The sequence below is a fragment of the Brassica napus genome, chromosome C6 (assembly GCF_020379485.1).
Source record: "Brassica napus cultivar Da-Ae chromosome C6, Da-Ae, whole genome shotgun sequence".
In the NCBI taxonomy this organism is placed as follows: Eukaryota; Viridiplantae; Streptophyta; class Magnoliopsida; order Brassicales; family Brassicaceae; genus Brassica; species Brassica napus.
In genome coordinates this window covers 33,918,779-33,943,434 of record NC_063449.1, presented here as the reverse complement: position 1 = coordinate 33,943,434, position 24,656 = coordinate 33,918,779, and the positions used below count along the sequence as shown (strand labels likewise).

Sequence of the window (24,656 nt, the reverse complement as noted above, 5' to 3'; positions counted from 1 at the left end):
GAGAGGGGATTAGAATTTTATAAAAATTAATATTTAAAATAAAAAAACTTAAAAATAGTTACAAAAGAAAAAAAATCTGAAAAAGTAGAAAAGTTTGAATAGAAAAATGTAATTTTCAAAAATACAAAAAATAGTTTAACTTTTTATCTTTTATTTTTATTTAAATAGTTATTTATATTTATAAATCTATAAAATAATGGTAGAAGGATCTTTAACATCTTTGATGAAACATGTTTTGGTTATTTTCTCGTTGGTGTGTTATTTTGGTAAAAAAAAATTATTTGAGTATTTTTTTGGGAGAATTGTTCTTTTTCTAACGTATAGAAAATGTTAAATAGTATTAAACTAGGTGCTTTACCCGCACATGCGGGTTTAAACATTTTATAGTTACTTATTAATACATCTATTATTAATTAAAAACTATAATGATAAATCTTATATATATTATATTCATTATTAATATATAAATATTATAACTCACTTAATATTATCTTTTCAATTATATAAAATTAAAGATTTTAGTTGATTAATGTCTAATTATGTATTCTATTTTTAATTTTTAAATTTTTAATTAAAAGATATTTTTTGGATAACAATACAATATATATAAGAATTATATTTTTATTTTAAAATAATTTTTTAGATTTTGGATAATTCTTATTATTATTAATTTATTCAATTATCCAATCACATAATCTAAATTCTTTTTATTTTTAACTAATTTATCAAAATAATTTAAATTCGTTATTAACCACTCTAAATTTTAACGTGAGATCTCGAATACGAAAAAATAATTAATAATATATGTATATTATAAATCACTTAATATTATCTTTTCAATTAGACAAAATTAATGATTTTAGTTGATTAATATTTAGTTATGTATTTTCTATCTCTAAATTTTTAAAGTTTCATTAAAAAATATTTTTCGGATAATAACACAATATATATAAGAATTATATTTTTATTTTAAAATATGTTTTTATATTTTGGATGATTCTTATTATTAATAATTTATTCTATTATCTAATCAAAATAATTTAAATTCGTTTTTATTTTTAAACTAATTTATATATTTTATTTATTAAGGGTATAAATGTTATTAACCGCTCTAACTTTTAACGTGAAAAATTATTTCGGAAATAATAGTATAGATAATTTATGGTAACCAACTAAAAATATTTAAAAATATAATAGATAGATAAGTAAAATTACAAACTAAAAATATTAAAAACATGACAGACAAATAAGTATTAAGCAAAATAAGCAAATAAAAATATTGAAAATATTGATAAATAAGCAAGAAAACCTACAATTGTGATGAAGCCGACACATACGCCCAAATAATAGTATAGATAATTTATGATAATCAACTAAAAATATTTAGAAATATAATAGATTTTTATTTTTTTTGTCATATGATGGATTAATATTTAACTTCAACACGAATTACACCAAGACAGTACACTAAGCCAGCAAAGGACAGATCCCTTCTGGAGCCAACGGCCGACGTAGTAATGCATTACTACCTGCAGACAAAGATGAAGATTTAGAAAGCAACTAACAGTACATAAACTTGGAGGAAACAAGATCACTGAGAACTTATAGAGCTAAAACAAAAATCCATAAAGTGAAGCAAAACGAAAGGGCAGCCACGATGAACGAGAAAGCGTTGAAGGTCGAATTTATTGGGGTGATAGAACAGCTCCAAGATATGATCCACCATTGGACCACGAGCAAACGTCACTCAAACACAAACTTCACCTGAGGAAGTTATGAGAAAACGGATCTCCACTCGAGCAGCTGATTAGGAAGGCGGTTGACAATCAAACTACTCAGACTAAACACAATTGAGCCAAAGCTCCACAGTCCCTTACCAAAGAATCCGGAGAAATCCGTCGATTTTAACCAAGGAACAACATGACACCACAATATCGCAGCTTCACCATGAATCATTCCAACCATTAACTCAAGGGTCGAGCACCACCTTACCGAAGACGGAAATGACGCCACCGAGAGCAGATAACGAAACCTTAGAGCACAGCTGGGAAACACAAACCGAAAACACTAAGAGCCACCAAACGACACTGCCTCAAGACCACCGAACACCATATAGATACATAAATCTTGTTTAACAACCAAAGCTTAACCACTTAACTAAACCTTATATGACCTTCGACAAAGACAGCCAGGGACTGAAGAATGGACAGCCGAGAATGCTGACCCATCGCAAACCCACCTGAAGGAGTCTCACCAAATCCGATGGAAGAAGTAGCTACCCACATCAGAGCCGGTTAAGTACTGCGCCGCGCACCAGAAAACAGATTCGAAACTGGAAGAACACCCCAAGCATAGCGAAAAGGTAAAGCAAACCCGACCCCAATTCTCCGAAAGACCCCAATCCATCAAAGCTTCAAATCACAAAGCAACCCAGACACATAATCTAAAGACAACACACTTACACAGAAACAAACAAACTTAACACCTGAGAATGGTTTCAAGAGGGAGAAACGAAGCCATGCATAACCTTCGGCCTTCAACAGCATCAGAAACTGCCGGATAAGCTCACGATTATCGCACCAAAACCGACAAGCCCAAGACTTGAAAGATTCTCCATCCAATCAATAGCCGAACAAGATCCAACACCATAGACGTAGGATCCCTCCGAAACCAGATCTTTGACCAAACTAAAATCGGTGACAAGTTTCCAAATCAAAGCAAGAGAGACTTAAAGGGAGTAGAAACATGGCCGCTCCTGGTGGCGGTGAGAAGCACCAACCACCAGAGCAGGAGGGGAGATACGGCGGCGGTTGAGTCGACTAGGGTTCGTCGCTGTTTCTCTCTGTTTTATTTTTTTTTAACTGTTTTCCATAGAAATATAATAGATAGATAAATAAAATTACCAACAAAAAATAATTAAAAACATGATAGACAGATAAATATTAAGCAAAATAAGCAAATAAAATTATTGAAATTATTGATAAATAAGCAAAACAACCTAAAATTATGGAGAAACCGACACATAATCCAAATCATTTCATAAATAATAATATAGATCAATCTCTCAAAGCAGATGTAGTATTAATTAGTAATGAGTCAGGCCATTCATAAGAGTAATCACATCATTATGGTTTGATTAAGTAAACAACCATTTTTTATTATTGGAGCTTATGTGGTCATCTTTTTCTCTCCATTCCTTGATTTCATTCTCTTTCTTGCCGTCCAAGCATTCAATCCATTATAAACAATTTAAATAGATTCAAAACATAGAATGATCTTGGGAGGATGAGATGGACTCTCCTTCGGCATCAGGGACAAGTACATCAACATATAACAAAACCGAGTGTAAGAAATAGAATCTAAGTAAACCGGCCTTCATATACAGTCAAGAAAACTTATTACATCGGTTAAAATTTTTGGAGCCCAGTTTAATGTTGAGCAACAACAAAAACAACCCTTCCTATGCAATAACCAGGCTTAAACATATAAGTAACAAAAACGAGAATAATATGCCTCAGAGGTAGTGACAATTGTGATTAAATTCATCACTATAGAATCTGATGAAAACACATCAATAGATATACATCATAGGCACAACTAACAAACCTCAATTAAAACAAAGATTCAAAAACATAAGTGCATCAGAGAGATTCCCATTTAGACGTTAATCATCATTACACTTCTCCCTAAGGAGAATCTGATGTCCCTGTCTTTTTATCGTCACTTGCACTCGCACAAGACCGGCATAAACTAGAAAACTAAACACTTACCGAATATGCAACAAGTACCTTTATAAACAAGAAAACTAAGAATGAAACCCTAAGCTGACGCAGTGGATAAAAAAAGGAGGAATAAGAATAGCCTCAGAGTAGTTTATTTTTTCCTGGAGACTTAGCTCTCAAAGTATATTTAATAGCATCACAGGCATTAAAAAAAATCAAACAACAACAAAGAACAGAGATAAACCTGTACACGAAAACTCATGGAAGACAAAATATCAAATCGTTTACAAATCCCTCGAGTGGACAAGACTAGGGTTTCACGAGAAGTAGCTCTGTTTTGTCCCTATAGAATCCTGATGGCTTTAAATAAAAAAAAGGCAGAGGCAGCGAGAGTTAGATCAAAAAGGAGGTTAACAAATCTGAATGGGCTCCTTGTATAAATGTGAAGATATGCAAGACCCGTTAGAAATTTTGAAGGCCCAAACCAAATATTCTCTTAACCGTGCAAGTGCAGAGATAAAATGTTTTTGAAAAAGAGAGTCAAAATCCACTGATACCAGATAAACATTACAACATTTGAGCTAGCCGCGTGCCATCACCATAATAAATTTTAGAATCCTTACAGAAATATGTTGGTTCATCTAAATATATAATAAGTTTTTTATTAAACTAACCATAAATTAATTATTAATGTTCTCAATTCTTTCTTTAAATAAAAATTACGGAATTGTCTAATATGACTAAAGTATATATGACAATTAATGATTTTGAATAATAAAGATTTGATACAAATTAGTGTATCATCTATCATTTTTGTTTGACTTTAAGTTATTAAAATAAATTAAACAATCACATTAACCATATAATAAAATTTTAGATTTTTCCGTATATGCTATATTTCGAAATTTTTAAAAAGTCTCACAATGAAATTTTTATGATCCATTATTTTTTTTTATGACAAGATACAAATTATTACAAAATCATGTAAGTAGAAAGTCTCATATATATTAATATATTTTAATTAAACTATATACCATATATTTTAATTGAACAATTTTTTTTGATAAAATATTTGACCAAATACTGACAAATTAATATTTAAAATTTGCATTAAATGTTTATAAAAATTATAAATTACTAAAACTTTCAAAAATATTGCACAATGAAATTTGTTATCAGCGATTTAAACTTTTTGTTATAAAAAGATATAAATAAATAGAAAGCATCATTTAAAATATATCCATATTAAAATATTCTATTTATCTATGTATATATTATGTAAATTTAATTATATAAAATAGAAAATAGAAAAAGTGATCGTTTGGATTAATAAAATTTATTTACGTATTCACACCAATTTAATTATATACGTAATAGTTACTGACTTTTTCATTATCTAATATATATATATATATATATATATAATTTTATAATATATAAAAGAACATATGATACATATAATAATTTATATATACGATGTTCATCGGGAGAATTTTACTTTTACACTTTGTTTAGTACCACTATTCATATATACACTTAGAAATAGGACATTTTTCAGAAATACCTAAATCATTAATAGGCAAAAGACAAAAATAACCCTCTCACAATTATAACCTCGTTTCCTATCTCTTTCTCTCTCGAGAGAAAGCTTCGAACGGCAACGCGACGACGGCGACGAGATCGAGCGAAGACGGTGACGAAATCGAGTGTATCCTCTCTCATGCACGAAGCAAACGAGATCGAGTGACGACGACGAGATCGAAAAGAATCACAACTTGTAAGTAATTTTCTCAGATTTTGTTGTTTCGATCTAAGAGAAATAGTTATCTATTAATAGTTGGATCTAATATAAAGATTTCCGATAGTGAACATTAAGTTTTTGAAAATTTATAACTCTTTATAAATCTAAGTTTTAGGACGACGGCGATTCTAACAACGGCGACACTCACGATGGCCACTCTCACGACGACGACGAGAAAAGGTCTTCTCTCTCACTAGTCATGACGTCTCTCTGGAAAGAGCATCCGGTGACGACGAATAACAATAACACTACACGATTGAAAATCTCATCTCAAAAATGTCGTCTTCTCTTCACGATTCTCCTCTTCACGATTCTCATCTTCACGATTCTCTACAAGTAAGTTTCTAAATTTGGGTATCTTTTTGTTTGTTTCAAGTCATTTTTTGAATTTGTTATTTCTCTTATAAGAAAATAGAAGAAGATTGGTTGAGGATTGTCATGTTCCTAGTTAGATCTAAGAGAAAGAGTATCGATAGGGAACATTGAGTTTTTTTGAAAAATTATAAGCCTTTATAGATGTGGGTTTCAAGTAATTATAAGATGCGTGAACTCAAGAAGTGTTGTCCTGTATTGCAGTTGGATAGCAACAAGTTTTGCACAACCTTGAGATTGCCTGGGAGGGTTTATGAAGCTGTAGAACCACCAGATAATCCCAAAGCGATAATCCATCACTCAAAGATTGATTATGTCGAGAAGGTAGAAGATATATTAGGAAAATAAGAGTTCTCTTTGATAGAGAACTCTCACATTGGGAGCATTTTGAAGGTGGTTAAAAGGAATAGGGTTCAATTTTCAGAAGAGTTGTTCCATTTTCTAATGCAGCGAAGAGTATTGACGCAAGGAGAGGATTTCTGGTTTAATTTCTCGGACCAGCCTATGAGGTTTTCACTAAGGGAATTTCATCTGATAACAGGCTTACGTTGTGAGGAAGATCAAACAATAACAGAGCCACAGTTCAAAATAATGAAGAAGCCATACCTTTGGATGCTGGGCAAGAATGATAAGTTTACGGTGAGAACGTTGTATGAAAAGTTTAAAGAGAAAGCACGAAGCATGCCAACACTAGAAAGATTATCCTTTGGAACAACAATAATCACAGAAGCGGTAATTATGGCAGAAAACCCGAGTTCTAAAATCCCGAGAGGAAGGTTGCAGCGTTATATGAACTATCGCTTACCCAAGATGGCTTGGGGGTAAAACTGCTTATAGCATCTTGATGAGAAGTGTAAAAAGTTTGAGTGCAAGTTCCTGGATAGGAGATAGTTATGAAGTGAGTGGTTTTGCGCTAGCCATACATTTGTGGGCAATGTCATCAGTGAATGTGCTTGGTAAATCTTTAGGAAAACCATGCGAGACATCCTCTTCTCCAGATTCGTTGTGTCTACATTGGGACTCAACAAGAACTCCGACAATAACTGAAGTGTTAGAGCTGGAGAAGATAAACAATGTGAGTTTTTATAAACGTCTATAAATATATTCGTATTGTATTGTTTGAAAAGTGAATTTCTAGAGACTCCTTGAAAAGGTCCACAAATCGGTGTCTTGTAGGGATTGTAAATGTTACGTGTGTTTATAAAAGATTGTAAATGTAGTTTTATAGGGGCTTATAAATTAATATATATGAGGTTTACAGAGATTTATTTTATTTATTCTACAGGTTGAGGTTAGCACAATGATAGGATTGGCTGAGGAATACAAACATTTGGTGGAGGCAACACATAGTGACGATGCTGACTTTCACAGTGTTGTGAAACTAGTTCAACAAGGATACAAAATGAGGAGAAGCGACTGGGAGAATGGTTTTGTGGATATGTTTGTTGCAACAGAAGATATAGGTCAACAACGCAAGACAAAAGACGAAGATGCAGAGCATGGTGAAGATCTGAACCATAGTGAAGATGAAGAGGAAAATAAAGATGAAGAAGAAAAGACAGATGCAGAGGAAAATAAAGATGGAGAGGACAAGACAGATGAAGAGGAAAATAAAGATGAAGAGTATCAAAAGGATAAGGAGCATAGAAAAGATAAAGATCATTCCATGTCTAACAGCGAGAAACTTGATAAGCTAATCCAAATGGTTCGTGATTTGGATAAGCGAGTAGTAGTGATCCAAAATGTTTTAGGAGTTAAGGTAACCAATTGAATTTTACCAAGTACTTATCAAATTTCACGTGTTATTCTCTCTAATGCTTTCACTTGTTTTTTGAAGTTTAATGACGGTTCACCAAACAAAGAACATTGTGAGAATATAGCTAGTTCTGGTGATAGAAGAAGTGCAAAAGATTATGAAAATGAAGAAGATACAATTGATGAAGAAGCAAACTCTGGTGATAAAAAAAGTGCACTAGATGATGAAAATGAAGAAGAGATATGTGATGAAGAAGCGAAATCTGGTACAGAGCATCTAAGGGAAGAAGAGAATATTTTTGGGGAAATTTTTTGGGGAAAATGAGACTACACAAAAAATCACTCAAGACGAAGACACAAAAAAACTTAAATCAGAAAGTTGCTTAAAACAAACGTCGCATGTATGAATCTAAAATAGGATATAAAGGTTTATAAATTTTTTGATTTAGTGCTTGGCAAATTGAATTTCTTATTTCTTTTGTAGGTTATTTCGCCTACTCCAACATTCAATACTCCAAACTTTGATACAAGGGTACAAAATTAATATATTTTATAAGGCCTTGTAAAAGTTTAATGTATATAGCATAAACATCTAATTTTCAAATATTTTGTTTGAAGGTTTCATCGCCTACTCCAACATTTACGTCTCCTAAGTTTGATCTCCTTTCCCAAGAAAGTCATAGCGGAAAGGGTACAAATGTGATATTTTATAAAGCTTTATAAACTATTTCATGATCGATAAGGCCTCTTAAACAATTATATAAAAATGATTTGCATGAATCTGGTTCTTATGAGAGATGTTTGTGAGATTCATGTTTTCCAACCTCTAATGAAAATTAAAAAGAGATTGGTACAACAAGACAGCCAGGTTTGTTTTCCAAACTTAATGAGTATTGATTTATTTTATAGACATAATAACCCTTTGTAAAAACTATTTTTTTTGGTCTGTAGGTAAACGAAGATGTTGAGCCTCCACTTCAAAACAAGTTTAAAGCTGATACAGATAATGTTCCACTAAGAAGAAGTGAAAGAGGTCAAATATCATCCATTCATACACAACCACCGTTTACAGGAGTAAGGAAGAAACATCCGATTCTTCATCCCTTTGAGCCAGTTGATAAAACAAGAAAAGAAAAGATGAGAGAATGGAAAATGTCAAACAAAAAAAAGTAAGTTTTATTTTATAATGAGGTGAAACTAGATACCTACGTAAAAAGTATGAGTGTCCAATGTAGGAAACTGAGAATCAATCAAGAGATAGTAACCGCAAAGTGGTTTTCAGATATTAAAACTCCGGGGAAAAAAGCTTTCAGAAACGGTTAGACTATATGTGAACAAAAATTCTTTTTAATCCCTTATAAATTTATATTAATCTTCTTTATAAAACTATATGATCGCTTTTCTGAGTATTTGTTATTTTTGTCTCAGCATATTGAAGCAGGTTTTGAGTTGCTGAAACTGAGACAGATAAACAATCCAGATTTGTTTCTGAACAAAACTGCCTTAGTTGTTGGAGTGAAGTTTCTTGAAGAAATAGATGAGCTTTATGATGAGTTTTTAGATGACAAGAAAGGTTTCCAATTTGGAACAGGCTTTGACAAGTACAACATAGAGAAGACTATCAACTTCCTCTATTCGACTATTGTAGTAGCAGAGAAGTATTTGCTTGGAGTTGTAGTCAACTTGGAAAAGAGAAGTATCACAGCATTCAATTGTGCAGCAATGAAGTTCGCAGATGCGAGTTTGGTTCCTTACGATAATGCATATGCGATGGCTCTCCCATTCATGATTCGCAACTTCTTCAAAGATGTCAGCATGGATACAAACAAGTTATCGATAAAAATTGTATCTGAAGGTTTCCCACAGGTAACATCTTTATAACTGCTTATAACTCTTCATGCTAGATTTGTATCATAGATCAAATGACTTATATTATAACTTATCTGCTATGTTCTTAAGACTAATATATTACTAACACATTTTTGTTTCAGGTTCTTAAAATAGAAGACAGTGGAGTTTATGCCTTGAAGCTGATAGAGTGCCATGCAATGCGTATAGTTGACTTGACAAAGCTGAGTGAAGAAAAAATTGCAATCATCCGAGAAAAGTTGGTGGTTGATATCTTCTCGAAATTACAATGAGTACTAATGTGGGAATGAACAAAAACATTATCACTTGCTTATAGTTATGTGTGAACAACTATCTGTTTTATGTGTGTTTGGTAAACTTTGTTTGTAGAATTCTGAGTATTATGAGTTTATGACTTGGATTTATGGCTTTGCTTTAATTTAGAAAGTTAAATGATAAATTTGTATTTCAGTAGTTTTATAACACATTATTAAAAATAGTTTATAACCTCTTATAAAATCAAAACAAAATGGTTTATTACAAAATTTATATCTTAGTAGCTTTATAAGACCTTATTAAAACTAGTTTTTTACCTCTTGTAAAATCAAATGAGTTTAAGATATATAAAGGAGTGTTTAAAATTTATAAAGATTTATACATCTGTGAAAATTAATTTATAAAGGTCTATAACTAATATAGAAATGCTTATAAATCGTTTTTCAATAGCTCATCAGTTCATAAACAAAAAAGAATTAATGTTTATAAAGTCATATAAACAACCAAAATGATTTATAAATCTGTATAAAATAATTTATAAGGGCGTATAAATTTATATAAGATAAAAAATAAAACTGGTTTTTTACCTCTTGTAAAATCAATCGAGTTTAGGGTATATAAAAGCATATTCAAAAGTTATAAAGACATATAAATCTATAAAAATTAATTTATAAAGGTCTATAACTAAAATAGAAATGCTTATAAATCAGTTTACAATATTTATATACTAAAATAATGATATGTAAACACCAATACTAGAAAACGTGCTAACCGTAACGAGTATGTTATATGGTCTAGTGGTAAGTTGAGGTTACTTTAAATTTCAGTTTAGACGAAATCCCGGGTTCGACCCAGAACCTCAACAATTTATCTGTTTTTTATCATTTACCAAAGGGATGGCAAAACATTAAATTTAACTCTTCTCACGCCACGTCTTCATCCTCTCCACTACGACACGTTTGTTTTGCTTTCTTGTTTTCTATCATTTCTTCATCTTTTTCTATGTCCGTAAATTCCAAGAAGAAGAATCAACACAGCGATCTTCCCCATTTTGAATCATTATCATGGCAAAGGTAATTGAGTTTCATCTTCAATTTTGAATCAACAATCTAAATTGAATTGAATTTTTGTTTGGAACCTAATTGATTGACTTAAAATCTCAATTTGTTTCAGTTTCAGTTCCAATTCAACTTGAATCGATTTTAGCAAAAGTTAATTCAAGTACATTCTCTGTATTCTCTTTTGACTTTTTATATTCAACTTAGATCAAATTGAAATTTCTCTTTGCTTTTGTATATACACTCCAAAATCGAATTGAATTTTTGTATGGAACCTAATTGATTTATCTAAAATCTCAATTTGTTTCAGTTTGTTGGATGCATGTCGTTCATTTGATCTTTATTCACCTTCTTTCTTTCTTTTCTTGATTTTTTTTTTGTGCTCTGCATTTCCGATTCTTTTTCAGGAGTAACCAGTGAAGAAGAATTTGAAGAAAAAATGAAAACTTTTGTCTATTGCCAAAGATTGTGAAGTAGAAGTATCTCTTCAAGAAGATGGGTTCAGAGGTTCTTGGTTTAGAGCTATCCTCGAGCAAAATCCGACGAGAGTGAAAGGAAAAAAGCTTCGGGTTTGTTACAAAACTTTGTTCAACGAAGACGGTGTAAATCCTTGCAAGGAAACTATTGAACGATGTTTTATTCGGCCGGTCCCGCCAGAATATCTGAATGAGGGTGTCGTATTCAAGGAAGGGTCAGTGGTGGATGCTTATTTTAATAATGGTTGGTGGACTGGTCTTATCGTAGTTGAAAGGCCAGATGGTAGTTTTTTGGTTTACTTCGATGATCCACCAGACATAATGAGATTCATCAGAAGCCAACTGAGGCCTCATATTGATTGGATCGGCTCCGAATGGGTCAAAAGCAAAAACAAGGTATTGTTTTCTTTGTATGTTTTAAGTTCTAAAATTTTGAATTGTTGAGGGCTTTAGCTTATATATGATTGTTTTGGAATCGGAGGTATTGAGTCAACACATGTTTAGAAAATGGAAGTTGGTGGAAATGACCCGTGAAATTAGTGAAAGTGAAAAGGAAAAAATTTGGGTCCGAGCAATAGTAATTACAGAGATTCAAAGGGGTGATAGAAGAAATTTTTTGATCAAAAGATGTACAATCTCACAAAATTCGAGTGATGAAGCGGAAGGAAAACATTCAATAGTTGATATTTGCAAAATCAGGTCATCTCCTCCTTGAGATCTTTGTGCAGAGTACAGTCTGAACGACTATGTTGAAGTGGTTGTTACACATGGGTGGCGCAAAGGTCGAGTGACGGAAATTCTCCTTGAAAACAATTACAAAGTGTATTTCGCTGCCACAAAAGAGGATGCGATTTTTAATTATACTGAGATTAGGCTGTCAATAGAGTGGCTAGGTGGTGGTAGTTGGATCAAAGCACATGAGGTATTTTCTCACACATAAGTTGTATTCATTTTTGGGGTATTTTAAAATCTTCCTACATCATTTTTTCAGAGAGAATTTGAAAATAATGCTGCCACACCAATCAGACCCGCTCAAGAGAGCCCTAGTAACACACTTGTTTTAGAATCCAATGAAGATGATACGGTAAATGATGATGCCACCGAAATCAAATCCTCTCGAGAGAGCCATAGTAACACTTCTTTTTTAGAAGCCACTGAGACTGAAACACAAAACCATGAACCCGTAGATGTAAGTTTTAAACTATCACCCCCTTGTGTGTTGTCATAGGCTTCTTTTTCTTATCGTTAAACTATATGTTTTTACTAATGAATGATGTGTAGGGAGTGGAGTTACCATTACCTCATGAATCAGATGATATGATGGATGATGTAGCCACTCCAATCATAGACCCTCAAGAGATACCACGAGGTAAAATGTAAATTAGGATTTATAAAAGCCTATAAATAATTTATGAAGACTTACGAATCTATATATTATAATTTATAAAGTCCAATAAATAATTTATAAGAGCATATAAATAGTTTACAATGGCTTCTAAATCTATATTAAAAATTTGACAATTATTTTGAAGGGCTTATAATGATTTATGAAGATTTATGAAATAAGTTATAAGGTAATATATAAAGGCCTATAAATAATTTAAAAAGATTTATAAATGTGTATAAAAAGATTTACAAATTTTGCCAATAATTAATTTATAAAGACTTATGAATCTATATATAATAATTTATAAAGCCCAATAAATAATTTATAAGAGCATATAAATACTTTACAAGAGCTTGTAAATCTATAATAGTTTATAAAACCATAGTATTATTTTCTAAGTATTAAACCATATATAACTGGACCTTAAACTTTGATAATCAAAATTGGGCCTTAAAAATAAAACCATCACAATTAAGGGTAAAAAGACGAGACCTTTCATCGTCTTCCTCCGTTCGCGTCTGTTCCGATACAAATCCACAACCGCATCTTTTGATCTGTTTTTATATTCCACCGGTCTCCATTTTTTTGATTAAAAAAACCTACTTTTCACTGGTGGTTTTCAATTACCATCGATTTCTCTTAACTCCGGTAATGTTATTGGTTCTTCTTGGCGATTCTTCTTCTCGCTCTGCCTATAATAGATGTGTAATTGATATTAGTGTTATATTTGACTAATTTTGTTAGAGGTTGTGGCCTTTAGGTTTAGTATGTCGTAACTTTGAATAGAGTAGATTAGGTTTTTTTTTTGTCATTTGCGATATATTTCATTGCTAGTTCTTGCATTGTTGATGTGGTTCATCAATTTTAGATTGATCTATTATGATTTACAAGTGTAGATAAACAAAACTTTTATAAGTCATTATAAAACATATCTTTGACATTACCATTTTGAATTGTTTTAGGTGAAACGATGAGTAAATCTGATGACAAGATTGCTTTGCCAAAAAGAATCTCCGAACCTGGTACAAATGGAGGCGTATTGGATAGAATTAACTAGCGCTCCAACCTGAAGTTGGTTGGTACAGTTGAAAACGTTTTGGGCAGAGAATTCAAGAAGCTTGAAGATTCATTCTTGGCTACGGTAATTAAGATGGGAAGGAGGCAGAAGCATATGGTGTTTTCAAGGCATTTGATTCATCACTTACTCTTAAGGAGAATTGATATAGGCAAGAAGGGTTTGTGGTTTTCTTTTGGAGAACAACTAATGAGATTTTCTCTAAGAGAATTCCACTTGGCAACGGGTCTGCCTTGTGTTGTTGACAAAGATGAAGAGGAAGTGGAGACTTCAGCAACAAAAAAACAAGAAGAAAGACCCATGGATGAAGAAGAATCAAACTTTAAACACCTTGCTTAATCTACTTGTGAAAAAGAGTACATAGCTTACTGCTGATCAGAGATTAAGGTAGGGAGCTACAATCCTTGTGGAAGGGATATTAATGGCAAGCAATCCAGTGACAAGTATACCAGAAGAGCGTCTGCTTAGAGCTAGAAATTTCAAAGAGTTTTGCAAGTATCCCTGGGGGAATTTGGTCTTTGATTATTTACGAAAAGAAGTGGAGAGTTTTACCAATACAAAGTTGACGGAGAAAGATCAATATACGATTTGTGGCTTTATATATCCACTTCAGCTATGGGCGTTATCTTCTGTGAATCAACTAGGCACGTTCTTTGGTATTAGGAATGACAGTTTCCCTTGTGCTTGCATTGGATAGAAACCAAATCGCTTACTATTGAAGAGGTTAACAGATTCGACAAAATGGAGAAGGTAACCTTTTATAATGTTTTATAAAACTGTTTTAATATTTGCATTCTTCTTTTATCAATTGTTTGATCATATGCAAACACTTGTCAGGTTGATGTCAAATGTATCCTTGGAGATCCCGAATTGCATAGCGACTTGGTTGAAGATGTTGACTGTGAATTTGGAAGAGTTGTTGATCTTGTCAAAAGAGGATATCGTTTGAAGAGACAAGATTGGCTCAATGGAAGTGTCGACATTTCCGTTGCTGAAGCTGAAGTGGACGAAAATAATTTTGCACCTGGGATTGATGCAACTGATCAAGAAAAGATTGAATTCCTCACTAAGAAGGTAGTGTTTCTTGAAGAAAAAGTGAAGTACCTTGAAGGTCTTTTGAACATTCGTGGAGAAACAGTGAAAGCAAACTATTTTCTATATTTGTTTCGTGTTGTAAATGAAAAGAAAGATTCATATGCTTCTAAATTGTAACAGGAAACTGAGAAGTCAAAAGAAACTGAAGCCGCCACAAAAACCAAGGTTTGTTATCTATAACGTCTCCATATTCTTAATACAATATGTGTGTGCTCACATATAATTTTCAAGGTAAATTGACAGAATGCCGATTATGAACTTGATGAAACAGAAGTTTTACAAGATTATATAGATGCCAAAAGACAGGAAATCGCTAAGGTTATTGTGTTTTTGATATTTTATAAGGCTGTTATTAAATTCGAAATTGCTAAGCTATTTTTTTGTCTTGTAATATTAGGGAAAGAAGAATGTTGTAAGACCTCCACGTGAAGTAGACCATCAAGATGAAGATGATACAGAAGTCGAACACGGGGCTAAAGAAAGTGACACATCAAAAGTCAATGAAGTAAGCTTATTTATAACCTCTTATAAATTGAACAACCGTTTTAGAATTATAAATCATTAAAATATGTAATTTTTTTAAAAAAAAAATTGGAACAGCCACAAGAAGAAGAGGAACAACAAGAAGAAGATGATACATAATTCGATGTGGACGACAGTGATAAAGAGAGTGAAAATTCAGAAACCAATGAAGTAAGCGGATTTATAAATCTTTATAAACTGAACAATCGTTTTAAATTTATAAATCAGTATAAATATGTAATCCTTTTATTGAAATAGGGACATAGACACGAGGAAGAGGAACAACAACAAGAGGATGACACAAAAGTCAATGCAGATGTGGACGTCGGTGCTAAAGAAAGTGAAAATCCAAAAACCAATGAAGTAAGCTGATTTATAAGTCTTTATAAACTAATTGACTTTTTAAATGTTTAATATACTCTGTAACCTTTCTTATTGTGTCATCAAAACTGAAGGATGGGGAAGTAAATGAGGATGCATGTAAAAAGCCCGTGAAGGGTACAAAGAAACGTGGAAGAGGAACTAAGGTAAATATCTCTCTATGTATAATGGTTTATAAAATGTTCTTTCTGATTATCATTTCTGATTTACAAAGGCTGTTATTAAATTCAAAATTGCTAAGTTATTTTTTTTGTCTTGTAATATTAGGGAATGAAGAAAGGTGTAACACCCCCACGTGAAGTACAACAACAAGTAGAAGATGATGCAGAAGTGGACGTGAGTGCTAAAGAAATTAAAAATACAAAAACCAATGAAGTAAGCTGATTTATAAGTCTTTATAAACTGATTGACTTCTTAAATGTTTAATATACTCTGTAACTTTTCTTATTGTGTCATCAAAACTGAAGGATGAAGAAGTAATTGAGGATGCATCTAAAAAGCCCGTGAAGGGTACAAAGAAAAGAGGAACTAAGGTAAATATCTCTCTGTGTATAATGGTTTATAAAATGTTCTTTCTGATTTACAAAGGTTGTTATTAAATTTGAAATTGCTAAGTTATTTTTTTGTCTTGTAATATTAGGGAATAAGGTGTAACACCCCCACGTGAAGTACAACAATAAGTAGAAGATGATAGAGAAGTGGACGTCGGTGCTAAAGAAATTGAAAATCCAGAAACCAATGAAGTAAGCTGATTTACAAGTCTTTATAAACTAATTAACTTTTTAAATGTTTAATATACTCTGTAACTTTTCTTATTGTGTCATCAAAACTGAAAGATGCAGAAGTAAATGAGGATGCATCTAAAAAGCCCGTGAAGGGTACAAAGAAACGTGGAAGAGGAACTAAGGTAAATATCTCTCTGTGTATAATGGTTTATAAAATGTTCTTTCTGATTATCATTTCTGATTTACAAAGGCTGTTATTAAATTCAAAATTGCTAAGTTATTTTTTTGTCTTGTAATATTAGGGAATAAAGAAATGTGTAACACCCCCACGTGAAGTAGAAGAAGATGCAGAAGTCGATGCTAAAGAAAGTGAAAATCCAAAAACCAATGAAGTAAGCTGATTTATAAATCTTTATAAACTGATTGACTTTTTAAATGTTTAATATAGTCTATTTAACTTCACTTATTGTGTCATTAAAATTGAAGGATGGAGAAGTGAATGAGAATGCATCTCAAAAGCACATGAAGTTTACAAAGATAAATATCTCTCTATGTATAATGGTTTATAAAATGTTCTTTCAAATTTCATTGACTACATCCAATTATCATTTCTGATTTTCTTAATTGTTATGCTTATAAAGGAACCTAACGTTGACACCTCCAAATCAAAAAGACAAAAGAAACAAGAAGATTCAGCTACTGATGCGATAGAACTTGTATTGGAAGATCTGAAAAAAACTGATTAGAAGCATCGCGAATTTGAAGAAATGAAGCTCTTTCAGTTTTTAGTGCTTTTAACCCTTGTTCTAAAAGGCGGCCGCCTAGCCGCATAGTCGGCCGAGTAGTCACTCGACGTCAATGAACCGACTCGATTAAGAACAATTCGGTCACATTAATCGGACCACATAGTCGGCCGCCTAACTGATTTACTCGGTTCAAAACCGATTTCTCAGCACGTAACTAGCCGTATTTTTGAACTTTTTGACAAGATATAGGGCTTGATACGAAGCCCATTTTGCAAACTAATTATTTAGCTAGTGCTACGTTTATTTATAGGTGATGTTAGATGTTACTTTTGTTATCATTAGATGATGTGGGATGTTATAATTTCAAGTTTTTTTCATTTCGTATTTCATTTAGTCGTACATTTTATTGGGCCTAGACTGAATCAGACTCGGAATGAGTTTTTTAACATTTCCACAGATTTTATCGACTTAAGTCAGTTGAACAAACATTTAAAATAAATTATGAGATGGTGGTTTCTAATTTATATGTATAAAATGTAGTATTACACGTATAAAGTACAAAAAATTCCTCCCCGCGTACTCCCCGATTTTTTTCCGCTTTTTCAATAAATCGCTAGGCCCACATGTGCCGCACGCGTAGCGCCTAGCGAGTTTCCGAACAAGGCTTTTAACTAATATCAATGAAACTTTTTCAGTTTTAGTGTTATCTTTTGTTGATGTCTTCAATGAGGAACATCTTTTGGCTTGTACCTTAATCCTCCATGATGAGGAAAATATCTTTTGGTTTGTACCTTAATCCTTTGATAAGGAAACATATTTTATTTATGTTCATGAAGGTAAGCTAAGATATCAAAAGAACATATAATTTCTGCAATTAATCTGAATCCTAATGTTTTATAAAGGGTGGTTAATGTAACCACACATTTTGTATAATAAGTAACATAATTTCTATTAGACACCTGTAAACTTTAGAAAGCATTATAAAATGATAAATGTAATAATAAAAGGTTTCCCAAAAGCTATGCGATTCTAATTCTCTCTTATATCATATAAAAATATATCAGTTGCATACAAGTTTTTATATTATTCTGTTATCAAATAGACACTACACAACTACCTTTGTTGTGACCTTTCTGTCCACATCTGCTACATTTGTAAGACTTGGGTGATGGTTTGGATATGGGCCGATATTTTCCATACTCGCACGAACTTGGTATCCTCTTTTTTTTTCCTCCTGCCACTAGGAAAGCGTGTAGATGGAGGGCGACAGAGAAACGAAGCTACATGGGGAGGAATATCCCAATATGCTTTATCGCCAACAGGATATACACTCTCTGAATATGCTAGTGTAAACCTAATAAGAAAATTAAGAGAATTAGATAAAAGTACAACCAAGAAAGAAAAATGAAAAAGAAGTGTTGTAGAACAATATTTATAAAACCTTATAAATTCGATCAATTATATAAACATTTATAAACGTGGTAATGTATTACCACAATGACTGAAAAATGCACCTTTCATTGGAGAAAAACTCATCGACATAATCATTTTCATGCTTGTTTCCAGCAGCAATTGCATGAGTACAAGGAAACTTCTCAACATCAAACACAAAGCATGAACAATGCCTTGTTTGAAAATTCACCACTTGATCTCTTGTATCTCCCTTAACCTCAAACTCTGAATCATTGATTTTGGAAACTTCGAGAAAGCGAGACGTAAAATCATATAGCTCCTTCATCTTGTTCCCCACATCGAACGTGACAGGGTGCATGTGACGAACTCCTTACTCACGTCGTTCAGTGAACCACCTAGTCATTATCATCCTAATAGTGTCAAAAAGACAGACTATTGGATACTCACGACTCACTTTCAGCAAAGAATTTATAGATTCGGCCAAGTTTGACGTCATGATATTGAAGCGATTAGTAGAAGAATAAGCTCGGGACCACTTCCTGAAGTCTGCTTTACGAAGATAATCTGCTAATACAATGCGGACGCCTCAATCTCATGAAAATAGCAATCAAAATCATCCTTGGTGTAGGCATAAACAGCTTCAACAACCAAAGGGACAAGTGTTGAACACTTGAAATTGTCCTGGACATTCTTTTCAAAGTGAAAGACGCAGATTCCATGGTTAGCAAACGTATAGTGTTGTAAAAGAGCGTTTTCAATAGAGGTTGCACGATCAGAGACAAAAACCAAATCCTCTTCATCAGGAATGATGGTTTTCAGACATTTCATAAACCAACTCCATGAGGCATCATTCTCAGAATCAACTATAGCAAAAGCTATAGGATACAAGTGAAAATTACCATCTTGTGTTGTAGCAGCTGATGTTAGGAGTTTTCAAGGCTCCTAAGACAAATGTTGTAGTATAGTGAATGTCGAACCAGTTCTGAGGGATATCAAAGCACTGAGAATGCAAGTACTCACTTAATCTAAGTGCAACCAATGATTTAGATGGGTTTTAAACTACTACTAATACTAGAAAGCAATAACAAAATGATACTTTCTTGACTAAGGGAAAAGAGAACTCATGGGCATAGGGATTAGACCTTGGGTGATCAAGTATCGAACTAAGGATGGCAAATGATCAATCAAACTATCAACCTTAAGCCTAGACACAATTCTAAGCAACCTCTATGTCTAGATAAATGCTCATTTGCTAACATATCTCAAACATCAAAATGTCTTTGGTTGAATAATATGAAAGCAATCATTACTAACAAGTCTATTAGCTATCTTAGCACCTTTAACAACAAATGTCTTTGGCAAAGTATACTAAAAGCCTAGGAGAGTTGTCTCAGGCATTTCATCAAACACCTTTCGGGTAGGAAATGCCTATTGATCAACTTTTGAGTGGCCAACTCAGAAGATGCATTAAGAATACTCTACTAGCAAGGAACAAGAATGATCTACACTAAAACATCCTAGAACTAACCTAATCACTCTTAATCTCCCTAACCCATGAATTCAAAAGGTGATTACTCACTAATATCCATGATTCCTCTTAAACCCATATTCGATTTCAGATTAATCATGTAGAGAAAAAAGATAAGAAATCAACAAGAACACAAGAACATAACAATGAGATGAACTTCTCAAGAGAATTTTTGTGTCTTTCTCAATAGATCCAAGCTCCTCTGCCTGCCGGCTACAAAAGGTCTTTAAAACATAGGTTTTTCCAAGTGCAAAACATCCAAAATAAATTGCAAAAAAGGTCCTCGGGAAATCATGATTTTCGGCAGCCAAGTAACGCGGAGCGACCTCGGTACGTCGCTGCGAGAGGTCGCTCCCGGGTCGTTTCTTCGGAGCGACCTGGCTGTGTCGCTCTGAAGACGTCGCTCCCGGGTCGTCTCGCCATGGAACGCGAGTGACTTCGGTACGTCGCTGCGAGAGGTCGCTCCTGGGTCGTTTCTTCACGAGCAACCTGGCTGTGTCGCTCCGAAGACGTCGCTCCCGGGTCGTCTCGCCATGGAACGCGAGCGACTTGAGTTGGTCGCCCTGAGAGGTCGCTCCAGGATGCTCGACTTTGGTGTCTCCGGGCGAGAGGACGCGAGCGACCTTGGTGTGTCGCTCCAACAGGTCGCTCCGGACTTCGGGAGCGACCTCAGTGGGTCGCTCTGAGAGGTCGCTCCGGGCTTCGTTTTGTGCTTCCACCGGGATGAAATGGCGAGCGACTTCCCCGTATCACTCTGGTAAGGTCGCCCTAATAAGGCAGGTCAGAGCGACTTGCTGGTGTCGCTCCGGGAAGTCGCTCCCAACGCTCTGCTCGTCCAATGATCGTCTTTACACCTCTTTCGAGCTCCAAACATCCTCAAGAACTCCATGTGGCACTCCAGTACCTAATAGAGACTCATGTATGCAAAATGCAACCTAAACATGTCTAAATCCTAATCTCTATGATGAAAATGTTTATGAATGAATGGATAAAAACAATGCAAATATGCAAGATATCAACTCCCCCAAACTTGTTCTTTTACTTGTCCACGAGTGAACTTTCTAGAACTCATAGGGAGAGAGAGATTTGAAGATGGGAGCTCTTAGCCAAAAGAAACACAACTAACACTCGATTCAACATCTAATCCAGCATGAGCACACTCTCTTATTACACTCTAGCTTCTCTAGGCCTATCTCAACTCTTTCTGCCCTTACACTCATCATCAAGCATCCACATATTCAAATCAACCAACTCTCACATTTATTAAGCACAAAACATCAGGTGAATTCTTGCAAATGGTCAGTTGGTCCAAGTCATTTGGTTGGGTGAGGGAAGGCTTTTATTCGAGTGATTCAAGAGGTTCGAAACATAAAATCTTTAGGGTGGTTTACTCTCAAAACAAGTAGCCTTGACATTGCACATATTATATCTAAGAAAGGGATCAACTCATGCATACAATGCTCAATCTCCATTGTTCTACCCTTTTCCCAAACATACAATTACACAATCATTCTCAAATGTCAAACCCAACTCAGATCTCTCACCAAAATATCCTAAGAACATTAACTCCTTCTCTTTGAAATCTACAAGGGATTTTTCACAACCTCAAAACATTACTTAGCTCCTAACAACTTTGCTAGCCCCCTTTTTCTTTCTTTTTCTTTTCTTTTCATATTTTCTTTCTTTTTTTTTTTTCTTTTTAGATGGGGGCCAAGACTTTTCATAACTTGAGCTAGAGGTTTTTCTACTTATCCCAATAAGACAATTCACTTAAACACAAAGAGTCATTTCTTTTCCTTTTTCATTGCTCCCAAATCATAATCACAACTCTCACCCCCCCCCCCCACCTATAGCTAGACAATAGAGTGCCCAATCTAGCAAGAATGAAGATCAAGCATTGTCGTTCCCGATACTCTCAATATTATGCACATGTAAGACTTTACGAAGAAGGCCTCACTCATCAAACAATGAAAGCTTAAAAGGAGGGAAAGGTTTTGGGAGTGGTCTACCACTAGAGTTTGTCAAAATAAGATTGGCATAAAGGATGTGACAATTCAGGTGTGTATAGCCATGACTCAGTACACAAGGGACCATGAGCAAGAAGCATTAAGTTCATTCAGTTCAAATAGGGTTTGTAGTTGGCTTCAAAGACTGAGTTTCAGGAATCAACAAGTTTCAGGAAGAGTTTTCAAGGCTCGAAACATACAAGTATTTTTGAGAGGTGCAAAAAGCTACTCAGGTGCAACGTAGTGTTCTTTACAAGGTGTTTAAAATCATTTCTCCCAATGCAAGTGAATGCAACCTATATGCTCTAGACTCTCCTAAAAATGCAAGTGATGCAATCTATATGATTTGTTTTTTTGTTTTTTTTTTTTTAATATGCAAATAGGTATGCAATGCATGACTCAATGAACAACATCAAAGCAAACATGATCAAATACTTGGTACCTCCCCCAAACTTAAATGACACAGTCTCTGTGTTGTCAAGTAGAGAGAGATACCCAAAAAGAGAAAGCTAATATGCAAAAAGGAAATGGTATATACAAGGGAAAGTAGAGAAGTACCTCAAGTGGAAAGTTGAGAAGGAGGATCCTTCTCAATGTAGGGATCTCCACAAGTGATGGTTCCACAATACTCAATATCCAGTGGAGACTGAATTGGGTAAGAGACAGCTTTGTTGACATTGAGGAGTGTGACCTTCTTGTTGGCAAAATCGATGCAAGCACCCACAGTGTTAAGGAATGGTGTGCCCAGGATTAATGGAACTCTCTTCTCAGTTGCCATCTTCAAGACAGTGAGGTCTATAGGGATGGTGCAAGATCCAATCTTCAAAGGAAAGTCCTTGATGAGACCAATAGGAGTAGTAGAAGAAGAATCCCCAAACGTGAGAGAGGAAGTATCTGGCTCCATGTGTTCAATCTCAAGACTCTTCATCATCTCCATTGAGATTACATTCACAGTTGCACCAGAATCAACAAGAGCATCATCAAAGGTGAGCTTACCAAGGGAGCAAGATAAGGTGAACTTCCCTTGGGATTCTAGTTTAGGGAGAGACTTTGGTGTGACTGGTGGATCAAGTTTCATAGTGGAGATGTTGAGAAGCTCTGCTACTTCTGCTTGGTGGTCTACAATGTCCTTGATGAGCATCATTTGGACATGAGCCTCACGCATACCCGAGATCTCTGGAAGCTTAACTCCAATATCACTTAAGTCTTTTCTGAACTTGGAAATTACCTTCTTTTGAGCTTTGGTGAGGACCCTTTGTGGAAATGGGAGCTTGTCATAGGGTGACTGCTCAACCTCAATGGTGACCTCCAGCTTGACTTCTTTCAGCTTCTGGTTAGCTCTCTTCGCAACTGGTTTCTCAGCCATGGGTGCATCTCCCTCCAAAATCTTTACTTCAACCATTTTGTCAGCTTCCTTCACAATCTTTGCTTCAGCCGTTGCTACAATCAGATGCTGAACCTGTTCAATCTCAGTTCCAAACACCAATCTTTCAATTTCATCTACCTCTTTCTTGTGGTTACTCAATTCAATCCCTGAAGAAGTGGTAGAGAGGACAACATTGCAATACTCCTTGGGTTTTTGCTCAGATTTTCCAGGTAGAGACCCTTGCTGGCGATTCTGGTGAGTGGTCATGGAAGCAAACTGGTTTTCCAAAGCCCTGAACTTGTTGTTGAGCTCATTGTAACTTCCATCAATCTTGGAGTGAAGGTTCTTCAACTCATAACCAACCTGCTTTTCACTTCTAGTCTGAGACTCCAAGATCTGTTGCAGTAGAACATCAGTGCTGCTTTCCTGAGGAGTAGAGGTAGAAGGATTAACTTGTTGTTGAGAAGACTGGTTCCCTTTGCTGGAGAAACCAGGAGGAGGGTTTTGCTGAGGCTGATAGTTGCCTTGCTGGTTGTTCCTAGGCGGATAACCACTATGTTGGTTGTTAGGATATGATTTTTGTTGGTAGTTGTTGTACTGAAAGTTGGGCTCTTTCTTGTACCAGCTACCATTGTTGTTGATGAAACACAACTCTTCTTGCCCTTCCAAACCCTCAACCTCATGGACAACAGGTGGTGTCTCTTGGCTTGTGTTACCAACAAAGTGCAGCTGCTCTTGTGTGGCTTTATCAGCAAGGAGGATGTCTATCTTATCCTGGAGAGCTTTGATCTCTTTCCTCGTCTGCTTATCATCACCCCTACTGCCCCTGTCGTGGTCTCCACTGTATACTGCATCACTCTTTACCATGTTGTCAACCAGCTCTTCTGCATCATCTTCAGTTCTTCCCAAGAAGAACCCATTGCTAGCTTTATCCAGTCTGGCTCTGTACTTAGGAAGAGCACCACGGAAGAATGTGCTCAGCAAGCTTTCTTTAGAGAAACCATGGTGAGGGCATTGAGCTTGGTAGCCCTTGAATCTCTCCCAGGCTTCACTGAATCCTTCCAAGCCCTTCTGTTGAAAGCTGGAGATCTCATTTCTCAGCTT

The 24,656-nt window shown here is 34.5% G+C and overlaps 1 protein-coding gene, 4 non-coding genes and 1 pseudogene across 5 annotated transcripts; 3 read left to right on the top strand and 3 right to left on the bottom strand.

Moving 5' to 3' along the window:
- Positions 1–3,469: 3,469 nt before the first annotated feature.
- LOC125589502 lies at positions 3,470–3,553 on the bottom strand. Its single transcript, XR_007325687.1, has one exon. It is a non-coding gene; the product is annotated as a small nucleolar RNA snoR17 (small nucleolar RNA).
- Positions 3,554–3,635: 82 nt separating this feature from the next.
- Positions 3,636–3,731, bottom strand: LOC125589489. Its single transcript, XR_007325676.1, has one exon. It is a non-coding gene; the product is annotated as a small nucleolar RNA R44/J54/Z268 family (small nucleolar RNA).
- A 124-nt stretch (positions 3,732–3,855) lies between these two features.
- LOC125589487 lies at positions 3,856–3,931 on the bottom strand. The gene has a single exon (XR_007325673.1). It is a non-coding gene; the product is annotated as a small nucleolar RNA Z267 (small nucleolar RNA).
- A 1,868-nt stretch (positions 3,932–5,799) lies between these two features.
- Positions 5,800–7,975, top strand: LOC106383604 (surface protein P113-like). Its single transcript, XM_013823685.2, has 4 exons — positions 5,800–5,859; positions 6,100–6,219; positions 7,181–7,654; positions 7,733–7,975. Exons 1-4 carry the CDS (start codon positions 5,800–5,802, stop codon positions 7,973–7,975), a joined length of 897 nt encoding a protein of 298 aa, XP_013679139.2.
- Positions 7,976–8,416: 441 nt separating this feature from the next.
- On the top strand, positions 8,417–17,256 carry LOC106383605 (annotated as a pseudogene).
- A 7,293-nt stretch (positions 17,257–24,549) lies between these two features.
- LOC125589329 lies at positions 24,550–24,656 on the top strand. Its single transcript, XR_007325517.1, has one exon. It is a non-coding gene; the product is annotated as a small nucleolar RNA R71 (small nucleolar RNA).

Bases quoted from the DNA above. Each gene is read 5' to 3' on its own strand.
- LOC106383604 (XM_013823685.2), top strand. From the start codon at position 5,800: ATGTCGTCTTCTCTTCACGATTCTCCTCTTCACGATTCTCATCTTCAC. The intron at 5,860-6,099 runs GTAAGTTTCTAA...CCTGTATTGCAG, and splicing joins ATCTTCACGATTCTCTACAA to TTGGATAGCAACAAGTTTTG. The intron at 6,220-7,180 runs GTAGAAGATATA...TTTATTCTACAG, and splicing joins AGATTGATTATGTCGAGAAG to GTTGAGGTTAGCACAATGAT.